We start from the raw sequence: 16,377 nt of genomic DNA on the forward strand, positions 1-16,377 counted from the left end.
AGCCAAGGCTTTGATTTTGTCTAAGATGTGATTTCCATGACAAACCACAGTGCCATTGTACTAAGAAAATACCCTCTCAAAAGTCTTCGGTTTTGTCATGGAAATAGCCGTAACAAAATCATGGCCTTCATTGTTCTTCCTCTCATTCATGTATGCAAAGTGGATATTTTTTTCTGTACAACCAATGTAGCATGCAGAAAATCTAGCAATGAACAATACAATGCACATCTCTGAGACAACATCAGGAATCAAGGCCCTATTTTAAAGACAAACATGCTGAAGCCTTGGTCAGAGATTTGTGGTAAGTTCCTGAAGTATCCAAGTTGCTTAAGTCTTTTACATGGGAAGAAAATCAATGAGATTTATGTTTCTAATTGCCTAAGCACTTAAAACTGCAGTTCTCAGTAGGTAACCTGTATGGAGCACGCCTCACCTATGCAGCTTAATATCAGTGGCACCTTTTTCAACACCCCAAAACTGTGCCCTGTTGCCCATTACTGCAGGGTTTAGTGTTTTGGAAGCCACCAACTCAGTAAGAAAAAAGCATCTGCTGAGAAATGGCTTTGGGAGGAGGCTGTCCACTTGCACTGAGTGCTCTCATCTGCAGCCTAATCCCCAGGGATTACAGCAGGGAAGGGGGCAGGAGGAGGATGAGCAGAGCACCTGGGCCCATGACATTTTTCTGTGTAAACCTATTCTAAGGCCTTACTGTAGGGATTAAAAAATCCAATTAAGGTATAAAAAAACCTCTAGGGATTTAACAAGACAAAACAAAATTTTCTATTGTCAGCATTTAATAGGATTCCCATTGCACAGCCTAGCAACAGATTCTTCCCTGTTAGCACAGTATCCGCTTACATTGCTCCGCCAGACTTATTGCCATCAAAAGAGCCACAGAAAACTCAATAGCCAGTCTAGTTCTTTTCCCTCTTCTCATGCAGCCATCCATGTACTTGTAGCTGCCGAAGACACTGTATTAGATTTTTCTTTCCATGACCTTCTCATCTCACAGCTCGGCCATGGCCCTGGGCAAGGCTAGCTCCGTGCGTGAGGGAGCATTTCTGCCACCCTCCACCCACGGGCCTCCCGCAGTGCTGAGCTATACTGGATGGCTGTAAAACCAGATGCTCCTTAGGAGGTGCTTTAGGTCTGTGCAACCCCAGCCCTACCTTTCCCTCAAAATAGTTGCTTCTTAGGGAAGCACTGTCTTTTTTCAGGCTCAGTGGCCCGTTGAGAGATCCCTTGCCTGGGACAGCCTGCCCAGACCACCAAGCACTGCAGGATTTGTCTTGCAAATTTTGTGGAGGATGCCAGGATTGGCTGGAGCCTCTGCATGGTGTTTGTACAGCAAAGAAGAATGAATAATGGTAGGAGAAGTCCTGGCTTGGCTCTTCTAGGAAAAAAAATGGACATTTTGAGAAATAGAGGCAGATTTTTTTTTATTCTAGAGACATCTCTAGCAGGGCAGCTATCTCTCTCATTCAGACTTTGAAGGCAGTGTGTCTCATGCTCCTGCAAGATGGATAAAAAGATGATAAACAGGGAAGGGAAGCAGACTTTGCTTAAAGCCATTATGGCTCTCTGGAAAGCAGGCTGGGCTATGTGAGGACTGAAGACATTAGCTGTCATTTTGCATGAAAATTATATGTACTCAACAGCTTAATATTACTCTAGCAGGCTGCAGTGATTTACTTAACTGGAAGTCAAACTAGGGGAACTGGGAGGAAACAAAATGCTGCCAGGGATATGATATCTCCAAAGAGAGCAGGAGGGAGCTTGATGGCTGCAGATACGGGGGAACGCAGGGGGAGATGTAAGGAGAGGAAGGATGGCATGAGCCTGACCCTTGGCCTGGCGCAGAGGTGCAACGCAGATGTGGTGCTGCCCCAAATTCGGACATTGGGTCCCATCCATCGCCGGGACAAGAGACAGTGCCTGAACACGGAGGAGGAAATGGCATAAAATCAGTGTATGGGGCTGCGGCGCTGCGGGAGCTGGCTTGTCGGAGAGCCAGCTGTGGGCCCCAGTCCTTCACCTAATTACCAGCTGAGTACTAGGTAATATCCCAGGGCCATAAGCTCAGACGCCGAAAAAAAATTCCCTGAGCGAAATCCAGCTATCTATTTCAGCCTCGTCAGGCGAAGCTACGACAGATGTCTTCACATCCCTTTAAACTAATTTGTGTGGCAATCTTTGAGGCTGCTCTTGCCCTGATTATTCATGAGGCAATAATTCAGCAGCTCCACRGACACCAAGTGAGCCACAAATCTTCTGAAAAGGCTTTTTATTCTATCTTAGAAGCCTTTAAAATAACCTTAGATGGACTACAGACCCATCATTTATTTTATAATTTATTTACGTGATTATGGAATGTGCTGGACTAATGGGGAGGGGGGAAAAAAATCCCCCGACTCTATCAGTAGCAATTTTAGAAGATAAAAATCCTGGTGTTTCCAAAGGGCCAGTAGAAACGTGATATTTCTTGGTGTCGCTGTATTTGCTAATTAGACTAGAAAGGAACTTATGTTTAATTAATGTGATTCATTTTAAGATTGTCTGCAGAATTTCTATTTGCACTTAACCTTCTCCTTCTTGCTATGCGCTGTCTCACCCTTGTTTCAGTGATTTCCTGCTCTCTGGTAAGCAGTTTACCTGACAAACCACAGCCAGCTGCTTATCCTCAAATACCTTCTTATTTCAGGATGGCCAACAGCTAATGCTCTGGGCTGGTGTATTTCCTGATTTGAAAGGCAAATACCACTTTCTGATATCAAGGCTACAAAGCAGTCATCTGAATTTTCTTCTGCAGCATTAAAAAAAATTACAGCTGTCACAAGGGACAGAAGAGTATTTTTACTCTCTGGTAGCTAGTACTGCATTTGCAACTTTTTTAACTTACTTCATCTAGGAGAAACAGCTTTTAAGGGATCAGTATCCCCTCCTGCCCACCCTGGAAAACTGCTCCTGGCAATGAAGATTTTGAAAGCAAACAAGGATCTTTCATTTGTGAGTTAGGGCTTCTTTAATAATCATTGTGACTCTTCTTTGACCTTCTAAACAGTTCTTGGGCATGTTCCTCCTTCTATTCCCAAACTGAAATTCTTGCACCAGTTAAGTAAGTGTTGCAGCTAGAAGATTATCAAGATTTGGAAAAAAAAGTAGGGTGGCCACCATCTATCATTTTGTGTATTCAAACTTGGTGTGTCTACTTAATGCTCATGAAAAATGCTAACAGTGAGGCTTTGAAACAACTGTGTATCTGATGCGATCAATGCTTTGGGAGTGGGACTAGACACTGCTTTTTGGCTAGGGCACCAGAGAACCATTGGACAACAGTACTTTGGTCACTGCTACTTCAGCAAGTGCCAATTTTCACAGTGGTGACCCAGAGATGGACATTTTGACACTGGATTAATAGCCGCTGTCCTAACTGACGTGGGACAGATAAGACCTCTACCAGCTTTTATCTGGGAGCTGACCCAACAGCTCAGGAGTTTGTTCTTGTCCAACAGCTGAATTAAACTTCCTAGAAAACCAGCCATAGCACAGCAGGACAGGATGTGAAGGAGCTTATTGCTCAATAGCACAAACCAGGAAAGCTTCTAGGGAGCCCAGATGGTGCTCTTAAATAACCGAGCCTAAGCAAGGGGAAATCAAACAGGAATGAGCCAGTTCAGCCATGGAATAACTGGTCAGACCAGTCCTGGGGCTCCCAGAGAAAGCATATGGCCAGACAGATGGTACCAGGCAAAATAGCTCAAGTGCCTTCCACGTCTTGGGAAGGTTTGAGTTCTCAGCTGCATTTAGTGCTACACGTTAGCCACCAGCTTTACAAAAGCTCTGGTTTTATTGGATTCTGTGTGTAATGCAGAAGAGACTTGGATTAACAGCGATCTTGTCATATTTTTGATATTACGTTTACCTGGCTTATTTTCACTCACATGAATGACTGAAAGCCACAAGCCATACCACCTCAGAGGAGCTGCGAGGATAGGTCCTGCTACCGCAGTGAGCAAACTATTTTGCAGAGGTCAGTAAGGGACTTCAGAAATCTTCCCATGGCCTGATCGAGTGTCCACAGGAGTCTGGAGAGCCCAGCATAATAGGTACCTTGCCATTACTACTTTCATGTAAAGCAGCATTCTCCTTCCCTTATGAATGAAGGAGGAGTTTGGAGGCTTTTTTTCTCCAGTCAAATGAACCACGGGAACTACGATTGGAAATAAACATCATGAAGCAATCTAGCAGTTTGTAAATACTAAGGGTTTTATTTCCACTTCACATGGTCTCCAACAGACTCTTAAACAAGACCAGTTACAATTCAGTATGCCCAGAGTTCTCAATGTTTTTTTTCCCCAAAACAAAGGAAGTTCTCAGTAAACACTGTACATAGCCAGTCGAACAGTTAACAATAATTTAAAAACTCTTTTTTGTATAGTCAATGCAAGAATACCAACAATAAAAGTACAGTACAGGTAAATTCACAACAATATTACAGTGAAACAGATTGACTCACATTTATGTGATGGTAGAAGTACAGTAGCAGTATGTACATGCACTAAAGTGCTAGGACCCAGAGGCATGCAAGTCAAGTATTGTATGTGTATTTTACAGCTAACTCCATAAGACTTTCTGAGGCATTCTTTTTTTACATTTTTTTTTCTTGAGTTTACCTGTATTCCCCTCCATCTTAATTAATACAATTCTAGTGAACTAGCTTAATGGCTTTCTTCACTACTTAAAAGGTACTGCTTCAGCCAGTTGAAGCATCTTTAAGAACCTTACCTTTAAAAACTGATAACACTGACATTAAAATAGAATAAAATTAACTTAAGACCCTAGTTTTACATGAAAAAAAACCCCAACCCCCAAAAAACCCAAACCAAAATTGAAAAACAAATATAACCAAAAGGGAGTTGGTATTTGGAGAGAGCATGAGCACGTATTCAAATTCCCTTAAAACTTAATTTACATTTTATTTTAAATCTTACTTTATCTGTATATCATTTTTTACTTTTTTTTTGTTAATATACTGTATGTAGAAAAGATGGAGACAAAAATAGTTTTCTCAGCTATGAAAAAAATTAAGTTATTACAGGCACATTAACTGTTTCATTCTAGAAACGTCTCAGTTTCACAGGGTGGACATTCAGCAGCTGCGTTTGAGGGCATTTGGTGACCTCCACCACTCGATCCCACCCTCTCCAACAGAGACCGCTCACGGGGGAGGCTGCTAACGCGAGCGGCAGCGGCTCACTCCCAGGACGCGTCTGCTGGGCCTGCGGCACTGGCCAGGGTCTCTGCTGGCGGCTCCTTGCTTCCGCGCTCCTCGGAGGAAGTCAGATCTCCGGTGGACTGCGACTGGGAGGCCGTGGGGGAATGTGAAGCCCATCGGGACGGCGGGCGCCGGTTCGCTGGTCTCTCTGGCCGGGAGAAGCATGGTTCAAGGGACGGAGCTAGTGCAGAACAAGGTAGTTCCTTTGCAGCCAAGAGAGCAAAACAGTGGTTAGTGACTTGTATTAGAGGTGTTTGGGATCTGCAGAGAATTCAAAAAATCAGACTAAGCTAAGCATCTGTCATGTCACAGGACACAAGCAAGCAGCAAACATAGTTCTATGTGTGGGCTCCAGATATCTGCATATATGTCCATGATTTATGGAACGAATAAGGAGAGAATGAAAGAAGGAGATTTGGGATGAGCTGAAGTAGCTGACAAACTTCCATTTGCTAATATGCCTTGTGCTAGAAAAGAAAAGAGCTGAAAAATATATTTGCATGACAATTCAGTAAAATCCACTAGTCATCACATTGCTCTAAGTGCTGACCTGGCATAAAAGTGCCCAATTCTACATTTACAAGGGAGGTGAAAATCAACCTCTCTCTCCTTTTGTCTGCTGCAGAGTTCAGACTGACGTGTAGGAAAGACTTCCTAGCAAGAGAATAATGACTACAACACTAGTTATGACCCCCAAATGGCTTAAAGATGAGGCTTACCTACAAATTTCAACTTCTAGAACATCACTCCTGACTGTCAGCTGCTTGAGTCTGAATTACAGGAATCAGTGGTACTGTACATTAAGGATGACATTCACGGAAATAGAAGAAAACTGAAATTTTATTTCTCCACCAACTTTCCACTACTCAGGACTGATAGCCTGCCGGTGCAATTAGAAACACACTGCACTTGTGATTTTTCACCCTGACACTAAGTTGATAATTGCTTCTAATATTTATGGACTTTGCTCTTAGCACAGCTAGACTTCATGCATTGCTTTGCATGCTTATTATATCAAGATGACTGACTGTGGGAGCAAGTCTGTCCTCTGATGCCAAAGCAGAATGTCTGAATTTCTCTGCCTACTTTCGAATTTGTAGAAGCAAATCAGCTGAGTTTGTCAACCTATAGAAATGCATACACCGAGGAGAAGTCACTGGAGAGGACAAGAGAGCTGAATAAAAATCAGYCTTAGAATCAGAATGCAAATGATGATAGAGATTACAAACCACACAATGGAAAGGAGAAGCTCTGGCGTGGTGAACCAAAGAGAAACAAAGGGAGCAGTGGAACAATGCAGTAGGAAGAATTCAGTGTAGTTTCACATGGAGAAAGAGAAGAGTGACTAGGGATGGAAGATATTGGATCAGGTAACATGATATGAACTGTGAACAAACAAGGTGATATGCCATTGAATATCTCAGTTGAATTGCGAGGATCAAACATGAATGTTTCATGACCTATCAAAGACACAGAGCTGAGGTATAAGAAATGCAGCGTTTGGGGGTGCGTGTTTCAGGGCAGAGGGCCTCATTGGACTCAGGGAAGTCTCTGCACAGGGCTCACCGCAGTGCCTTTGGTTAACACGCAACCCATGGGGTGATCCGAGGTTGCACACCACTGTTCAAGGCAGAGCAGTACTCATCCAGCGTTGCAGAGCGCAAGGAACGACAGACGCGCTGGTGAGTGGCTGCAGGTCCTGCATGCATCCAGCTCCCTCCGTGCAAGCTCCCTCCTCCCCCCCATAACCTGCCCTGTAAACTTAAAAATGACCCACTGTAAAACAACAGTAAAGGCTACACTATAAATCAATGCTAACAAGGAGACTGACTCCGTGTCCTGACTTTACCTCATCCCACTGGGCCTGGGGCAGCGCATGGCCTGTGATAGCTGCCGCTCTATTCAGGTTTGTTAAGAGAAAGCCATACGCAGAGCAAGACTGACAGGCAGTGCAACGTGATGAATTGAGGCTATGCAATTTTTGGTTTGGCTCTTAGACTCTTTCTAAACAGCAGCTTAAAATGATTATCTTTATAGCTCTGCTGGCTTCTGGCTGCTTTATCCTAGTTTCACAGGAGTAAAGGAGAGTCAGCATTGTAATAGCGAAATTTATTGCTGCTGCTGTCTCCCAATTCAAAAGAATCGCTATAGCGTACCCACAGATGCTGGGCAGCTTTTACGGACAGGCCGGGTGAGGCTCTTATCTGTGGCATACACACGCACAGCACAACACGCGCTGCACCAGCCATTGCTGCTACTCCAGGGCAGAGAACCGAGGGACAGCGTAATCCTGCACCGCGCTGGCTGCCGAGCCAGCGTGGTGCCCCCACCTGCAGCTGGGCTGCCTCGGGTACCTTAAGGAAATGGAGCCGTTACAAGGAAACTGCCAAGAACAGTTTTTGAAACCCCAAATGTCCTCACTTACCATATGCAGCTGCCATAGGTACCTAAGCCAGAAATGTTTAAAAAACTACTATCTTTTGGGTAATTTAGTTTAACGGTTGCTTTTGGAGGGGGGGAGCACTTCTAAGCCTGGACATTGACCCCGGGAAAGATGATTTTGGCTTTAGTTGCTAGTTCTTTCCTAGACCAGGCTGTCAGCCACCAAGGCTACGTCTGTGTTAGTGAATAAAACAGGCTCTGAGGCGCAGTGGATCGTCACAGCCCATGTCTATATGGTGTCTCCCCCCCACGCTGTGGCAGCTGGTGACCCCCCCCCACCCCGAGCCACCAGGGAGCGCCCCAGCTGGCACTGGCCAAACTGGGCTGGGACCAGCTGGGACCCCACGCACCCACCAGCCCTTGGGCTGCTGCTCAAGCCTACTCCCCACCCCGCCCAACATCACTGCATACATTTACCCGGGTCTTAAACTTTGTCAGTTTTTAAAGTTTGAACCAGCCCCCTCCTCCCCCAAATTTTCACTGAAGTTTGACCTTTTCCGGGCCGGCCTACGCTTGCGCCCCATGCACCAGCAGGAGGCTGGGGTCCCGTCCTGCGCGCTCCCCGAGCGATGCATGTGGGGAGCCGTGCGGGGCTCGGGGCGCCGGGCGCGCAGGGCAGCCGGGGCACCGCCGGCGGCCACGTCCTGCCATTAACCCGCGCATTCGAAGCGACCGCTTTCGGAAAGGGCTGGAAACAAGGCGGAAAGGACTTACAGCAGTGAGGCAGGCAGGGTTAGAGTCCCCAGGGGGCAGTTAATAAGACAGTTTGGTTCTGGACAGAACAGACAGAAAAGAGAAAGAAAGCAAGTAGGTTGGAAAGAATTGTTTTAATCAATTATTTTTCAAAGTGAAGGTTTCTTGTCGGCAAGGAAGTCTCCAGATGTTCCTACCCATTCAGATCATGTTACCGCTGTACCACAAGGGAAACTACTTATGATAAAAAAAAAGATAAGCCACTAGCAGAAGCAGATTTAGAAAAGAAAGAAGCAAACAAACCAACCCCTCGCAAACCTAGCAGAGTCTCAGAAGTGGACATGGCATTAAACAGTCCAAACATTTCTACTCAGCAGAGAAAGATGTCTTTTATCCTTTGCCAAGCCTGATTAGGGCCAGGGGAAAAACAAAAAAAGTTACTGCGAAAGAGGAATAAAGCTGTATTTTTTCCTTTGTTTGATTTTGAGAGAGTATTTCTGCTTAGGAGATCCTTAAAAGGCAAAAAAGCCACTAATTTTTATGTTACATGGATGCCCATATAAAGCTTTGATGAAAGCTATTTGCCTCTCCCTTCTTGCTCCTACTTAACAGTGGCCCTGAAAGGGAGACGCAAACTGAAATAAAAGCACTCGCCTTCTGCCACCATCTTTCCCACTTTTTTACCATCTCCTTCCAGTGCTGCCGGGTTCAGCTGCAAGTGCACAGCAGTTGCTCTGCCCTGGCGGCCAGAGGACCCACCAGCTCCCTTTGCCATGGATCCACGTGGCCGAGCCTTTCACCCTGCTGTCTCTAGAAATGGGTCTGGCCCCCACTGCCATTTAGCTGTGTAACCTCCATGATTTACACCCTTGCCAGCTATAGAAGAGAAATGTTCATACTGCTCTAATATGGACAGCTGGGTAAACCTAACTTGCATTTTTATGGTAATATTTATAAATTCCATGATATGCAAGTAAGATAGTGGTTTAGCGAATTAGCAGGATAAGATACTACTAGGCTGCATTGGGTTGATGCAAATTTGCTTGTAGGCAGCTTTGGGCAGGTTAGAATGAAAATACAGAGCTACTATGAAAATGCACTGCTACTATGTATGCATATACAGGCACACATATGTATGTGCGTAAATATATATATATATATATGAACTAGATTTTATATTTTCAGCAGGAATATAAAAGCAAATTATGCAACTGGAACATCCAGAAGCTCAAATTAGAGAAGAGCTGCCAACAAGTGCTCCAAGCAAGTTTAAAAGCCATTAATATGTGATGCCCTGACTGCAGAAAAAGGAGGGCTTTCTGTGGTAAGGGGGTCACTTGTGTTGTCCGGAAACCCCCAGGGGAGGGGGGCGCCCAGCAAGGAGCGGCAGAGGGTGGCAGGGCTGCGCTGGCCGGCACGGCTCCGAGCACAGCTCGCCTCCCTGGAGACCACACTGCATCCACTGCCTCTTGCTTGCGACAAAATGTGCAAAGTGTAACTTGTACGTGGTGTCATTTGTGTGGCCAGTGTAATCCATAAATAACCCAAGGCACTTCCAGAGTCTAAACTTCTTTGCGGTTTTGTTTTCAGCAGGAAATCCACACTCCATAAATGCATCTTGCAGAGAGCCACCTCAACCGGGAAAAGCTAAGCCCGTCAYGTGGACGCCCGCCACCTTCTTTTTCCAGGCACATTCTTGGGAAAGGACAGGACCACCTCAAGTTCTAAACCTGGGCAGCTAGACAACAGTTCGAACAACCRAGTAAGACTTGCAAGGAGGAAAAAGTCAGAGCTCTGAGGCTTAGCACTCAAAAAATTAGACAAAAGATAGTGAAAATTCACAAAGAGGAACAATTTTCTACCACGCTGATGGTAAATGAGTTTTTGCTAAACAGCACTGACACAAATCTCTCCATGCATCAAACTCTGGTACTGATGTTGGCTGTGTTTTGCCAACAGCAATTTGCGATGATGTGGGATGACATCAGTTTACTTATACTTGAAATTTGCTGAGACATTTAAAAGATGCAGGAGGAAATCAAGAGTTTTCAGTGATGCCTTGAAGGCAAAGTTGAGGTGAAGCTGTGAGCGTATACCACATACTTTCTAATAAGGAATGGTAATGCATTCTCAGTATTTCAAATTATAGGCAAAATACAGAGATAGCTAGAAAGATCCAGATAAATGAGGCTTCTTTCCACTTTTATTTTTTCGAGTTTTACGCACAAGCTCACTGTCTTTCATTGTTATTTATAATGGGCATGTAGGGGTTTTTTTAATATATACAAACTTCCCTATTTATTTCCTTTTAAACAGCATATAGGTAATATATCCTCAGCTTTGGACGCTCTGTTAGGAAAAACGATTATGCCCTCTGAGTAGTACCTACAAAAGAGGAGCATATCACCTCCATTTAGAACAACCAGCTAGTGAAAGGCAAAGTGCAGAAGAAAAGTCTCAGTGCTCAAGTTCCCAGAAAAGCCTCTCAACCCAAATGTTGACTGAGAAAATGGGTTTTGTCCCTTCCCTTGAGGCTTTCTAAGGCAGGAGTGGTAGGAGCGAACCCCAGAGATGCTGCTGCTCCCCATCTCACCCCAATGAGGCTGAGGTGGCGCCAGGGATGAGCACTGCCAAAACACGGGGATGCCACAGAGACAGCCCAGGGTGGACAGCATGACAGGTTCCTGTCCCTACCCTGGGAAATTTCCCTGACCAGCTTGAAAAATGCCGTTTCACTGCTGCGCCAGAAAGAAAACAGGCACTGGTAAGTGCTGGGCATAGTTCAGCTCTCTCAGGGCTTTCCTAGACCAACTCTCTTCTGCACAAAGGTTCACAAGGAACAGGAGACTTAGACATTGACAGCTCAGAGAGCTTTTGTCCATCATTACACCCTCTTTGTGGTCTATTTCTGTAGCATATTCCTGTACCTGAGGATCTGACTCCCAATACTCGGGCATATCTGCTGAGACAGATAACTGTTACACTTTCAACAGTACAGTAAAACATCAGTATAGATTTGTTAAATATTAAATAGGTTTGTGCTTAGACTAGTTGATTCTCATTATTATAATTACTATTATTTTGCAAGGCAGCAACAATCAGTTCCAAATTTCATGCTGTTTAATCACATTTACAGACCAGAGTCAAGCTTATTCAGATACATCCAGAAAAGGTACGCCGAAGGCACTAAAGTTCTGGATCAGGGCATTGTAGTCACTATTTTTAACACAGCCTTGTTAATACAGAATTACCCATTCTTGCATAGGAGAAACAGTCTACCTTTCTGGCCAGCACAATACAGAAATTTACTCAAACCCAGATTAACATCTGTTAATTTGTGATGTGTTTTGTGAGAGAAACCCCTTATCCCCAGGCATTCAGGGGAGAACCATCTTTATCCAGTAAGGGATAAAGCTCTTCTCATGCTTTCAAGCCCGATAAGCTGTCAGGATAAAACTCAGATTCTTTAACGAGTTCTTCAGTGACTAATCCAACAGTTTCAAGACTGGGACTTGCTGGTAGTACTATGACATGACTAGGTTATTGTAAATACACAGAAGGACTGCAAGACATCTCATAATGCATTTGTTCAAAGAAGGGTGCATTTAGCTATAGGAGGAAAAACAAACAAACTCATTACCTCTATGGACCCTGGTTCTACTTTGACAATATCTGCTGTGCTGTTGTCATTGCTAAGATTTGGTGGGCTGTGTGAGGGTAGCCTTCTCTCTTCCTTTAAGGCATGCTCCAAAAGTTTCTTATTCAAGATCCTGGCAGCATTTTCTGCAAGTGTATACCCTGGAGGAGCAGATAAGTCCTGCCTGATACTTGTCACCTCAGTCCCTTCTTCCTTTTGCGTCTCTGTCCCCAAACGGAGAGGACTGGGTGATCTGCCACGGGCACTTGTACATGGCTCCTGCACTGGGCCCAGTTCTGGTCTGGGTTCCGCTGACCTGGATCGACTGCTAGACCTTGGGCATTTTTGGAAGGTCTCATGAAAGATGGGGCTATGGTCAATAATGTTGAACAAACTGGAGAGGCCATCATTGATGGTGGTATGGACTGGACTCTCCCTTGTAGTAGTTGATCTAGCCCAAGCGGACTCACTGAATCCTTTTTGAGGTGTACCAGGCAATGTCCGGTTATTTGGCTGGTCTGATTTGGGAAGGATTTTCCTTTGCAACTTTGGAGAGCCGTATTTGGGGGAGCAGCATGTGCGTTCAAACTTAGCCTGGACCTTTTCAATGACAGGGGTCACTTGCCTGCTTCTTAGGCTTCTGGATGGTGAAGAGACAGGAGTGGATCCCCCCTTTGGTGTCAGACACTTGTGTGGACTGCTGGTGATACTGCGCAGGGTTTCCGTCTGCAAGCCAACACTGATCGTCTGGGTGGTCTGTGTCCCTGTCGTCCTCATCCCATTGGTTTGACAAGCCGTGTCCTTAAACTGAGGCTCTGTTGAATTAGAGTTAGAGCGTATTGCATTTCGGACAGAGAAAGCGACCTCCTTCATATCATCACTCATGTTTTTGGACATCTCCAAGCTGTGCAAGGGTGAGGCAAAGCCCACAGTAGTGCAAATAGGGCGTTCAATGGGATGAAGACCACTCTCCAGAAAATCCTTATGATGTTTGGCCAGGTCACAAGGCCATCTTCCAAACATATCCGAGGAAGCACCTTTTGTCTCACTGACACTCCCCATAGCTTTGGTCACAGAAAACAGGAAGTCTGGCTCAACCTGGTTTTTCCCTTCGCTGCCAGCTATCACTGAATTATCAAACCTACGGACAACTGGTGGGCTGTGAAAGACCCGAACTCCCATTTTTTCGGTTACACCATGACTCCTCGTTGGCTGCTTCTGGCAGTGCTCTGGGCTGGTCATGGTATTAGTTGTCATAGTGATACTGGTGGTGAGGTACCATGATGACGCCTGGAAGGGATCTGAAGCAGGATCATTCCCAGCTTTCCCCATCTCTGTCCTTTCTGCCCAGGCTTCTGCAGGCTTCTCAGCAGCCCCACCATGGTTCCTAGTGTTACTGTAATCCCAATTTTTATTGAACTCCTCGATGTATTTCAAATCATCAGGAGACAAGGGAGGGGTTATATCATCTTTGCTGCTAGACGAAGGCAAGTTTTTTTCTGGGAGAAATGGAGAAATATCCATCAAACGCTGGAATTCTGACATGGAAGAAACAGACATCGCCCTGGAAAGGGGAGCACAAAAGTATTACATTTGTACAAACTCTCATAGAACTATTTTTATTTCAGCAGAAAACTAACTCAGACAACCCTACTTTCACTAAGGACTTATATATGAAACCACTTTAGCCCCCTCTTTCACTGAAGTTCCCTTTTACTGTTTTTTAAAAGCTGTGAAATGCAAGCATTCCTGATGAGTCATTAAAAGTACCCAATAGTTTATTAATGGCTCTTAATTTACTGTTTTCTTGTGGATTGCTGCTTGGCAAATGTCTGAAGTGTGCAGCAGTAAGATGCATTTCAGAAATATATTATTGATAGAAAATGAGTCTTTATGACAATATGAGGTACACTTTTCAAAGCAAGCGCGGAGTATTTCCAACTTGCTGTGAAATCCACAGGTCTACCCCCGCTCCTGAGATTGCTCAGGCTGCACAGCTGGTGCATAGCGATATGGGACAGCCTAGATGCTGTTATATTTAACTGGCTTGGTGAGTTGAGCTCATGCTATAATTCAGCAAAAGGGAATCCCTATGTGATTATGCTAGATTCTTGGCTTTCCCCACACTTTGCTAGTTCATCGAAATTAAAAACATTCAGCTGAGTTATCCTACTGCTTCACTGTAAGAAAAATCAAACAACAAAAGAATCTTTCTGAATGGAATTATTTAAAAATGAAAATAACTGTAGTTATCAGAGTATGCTCAATGAGGTAACCAAAGCTGGATGAGGATTCAGTCAGCAATGATTATTATATAGAAATGTTCCAGAAGATACAAAAAAATGATATTGTGAGTTTTAATCAAGAACACCAGCTGCAGACTTTGGGAGCATCTATACTAGTGTTTTAATTGAGATCAGGAGCATGTTTTTGAAGTGAACCTCCTATTCAGATGCTTTGGTTTGCATTGGGGGCAATCTCAGAGAGCATGGACTGGATGCCTTTGGGATGCAAGTGAGCTGGAAGATGTTCTCAGAAGCATGACTAATGCACTCCAGCTTCAGGTGGGCATTCAGCCCGGGGCAGCAGAACAGAAATTGTCCAAAGCAAAATACCCCTGACATGCAAAGGGGTGTCAGGTCCTCAGCACCAACTGCTTTCCTCTATACATCAATGTCTATAGGTCTGCACTACTTGCTAACATAGACATAGCCTTCAGTGTAAGTTGAAGTCTCATGCACTTTCATACAGCTCAGTCTTTGTGCACCACAGCTGAGTGTGGCCCAAGTTAATCAGAGAACAGAAGCATACTGAGACAATTAATCCCTGGATAAATCCATTAATCTGGCTCACAAGCTGATGAGGAGGTGGCATGGTTATGCCTGGGGTTTGTGGTTTGGGCACGAGAATGCTGGAACCCTGGCCGTTGGGTATTTGCTGTTTTTCCTGCAGTTTCACTCACCTTTGAAGATTTCCTTTGTGTGTTTCTTCTTCCTGAAGCAAAACAGAAACAAAGAGGGTAAGTTATTTCTGAACCTGTTCGTGGCATTAACTAGCGGGTGTTTTGTCATTTACTTCCAGATAGTTCCACCAGCTATGTTCGTCTCTAAAAAGCAGCTGACTTTTGCCATGATAAGGAATTATAAGGTGCCTGTGGGAATATTCTTCCCTTTAAACACAAGCAGGAAAATTGTCAATCACATTAGAACAACAGACTGCACAAAGAAAGAGCGTGTCTCAAATCTAAAACAACCTTGAACTTTTATAGTCCCATGTTATCAGAAATAGAAGTAAGCTGCAAAAGACTCTTTTCCACATGTACAAAATATTTTGTTGGACCATATCTTTGTGAGTGAACTTGTTCTTTGGAGTTAATCTGCTTTACAACAGATGAAATAAGAGATAAAACATGGTCTTCTGACATAAGATTTCATTATATATTCTCTAGGAACCAACAAATGGCACCAGTTGAAACTCATTAAACTAGCTATATTAAATTTGTGGGAAAACTATTACTTGTTTCATAGGGGGAATACCTACAGCTTGCTAACAGCATTAAGACATTTTTATGGCAATTATTTCCCTTTGACAATTCCCATAATGAGTTTTTTTTTTAATAGATTCTCCTGAACCAGTTGCTCTACAGCTACTGTTTAACTGCTTATTTATATTTCTAATAAAATATAGGAAATACAAAATATGATAAGGAACAAAAAGATAATTAGGACCAATTATTGTTATTTGACCCCATGAAATCAAGTACATTACCAGCGTATAAGTGTGTTTCAGGTTGTGACTATTCAAAAAGAGCACCTTGTCACTCAGCAAACATCCTTCCAGTATTTATCCAGAGTCAGGGGAGAAACAGGACTAAACTGATTCTCCTTCCACTTATTCTGGTGTAAGTCTGGAATAACATTACTGGTTCCAATGGAGTTATTACAGAGTAAATCTAATCCAAATGAATGGAGAATCAGGCTGAAGGCTGGACTGATTTTTGCTATGGTTAGTACTGCAAAGAAAATACAGTAAAAAGGGATAGTCAGGAGGGTTCCATTGCTTCTGTGCATCATCAGTAAAACTATTCATTAAACTCCAGTCAGTTTCACTTGAGCAAAGCCGTGGAGGGGAAATGACTTTGCACAGGTTTCACCAAAACATGCTTTGAAGCAAAGAAGCACTTTGAAGGAAAATACCACTAAGGACCTAATTCTGCTGGCAAAGTTTTTGTTAATGGTGGTAACGTCTGAAAAAGGGAAAACGTCTCCAGAGATCTCCATTCTTAAATATCAGAGTGAATTTAAATTACAGAAAACAGCAGTCAAATCCA

General features: G+C 44.0%; 1 protein-coding gene across 1 annotated transcript in view; it reads right to left on the bottom strand.

Moving 5' to 3' along the window:
- Positions 1-4,248: 4,248 nt before the first annotated feature.
- The window catches only part of MTCL1 (microtubule crosslinking factor 1), a 98,355-nt gene continuing 86,226 nt past the window's right edge, over positions 4,249-16,377 (bottom strand). Inside the window, exons 12-15 of the mRNA XM_026078793.1 lie at positions 15,010-15,041; positions 12,051-13,611; positions 8,432-8,489; positions 4,249-5,478 (exon numbers count right to left, since the gene is read on the bottom strand). Of these exons, the coding sequence (XP_025934578.1) occupies positions 8,451-8,489; positions 12,051-13,611; positions 15,010-15,041 (1,632 nt within the window). The 3' untranslated portion in view covers positions 4,249-5,478; positions 8,432-8,450. The remainder of the gene's footprint in view (positions 5,479-8,431; positions 8,490-12,050; positions 13,612-15,009; positions 15,042-16,377) is intronic.

Source organism: Apteryx rowi, unplaced genomic scaffold (assembly GCF_003343035.1).
Source record: "Apteryx rowi isolate R43461 unplaced genomic scaffold, aptRow1 scaffold_489, whole genome shotgun sequence".
NCBI classification, from domain to species: Eukaryota; Metazoa; Chordata; class Aves; order Apterygiformes; family Apterygidae; genus Apteryx; species Apteryx rowi.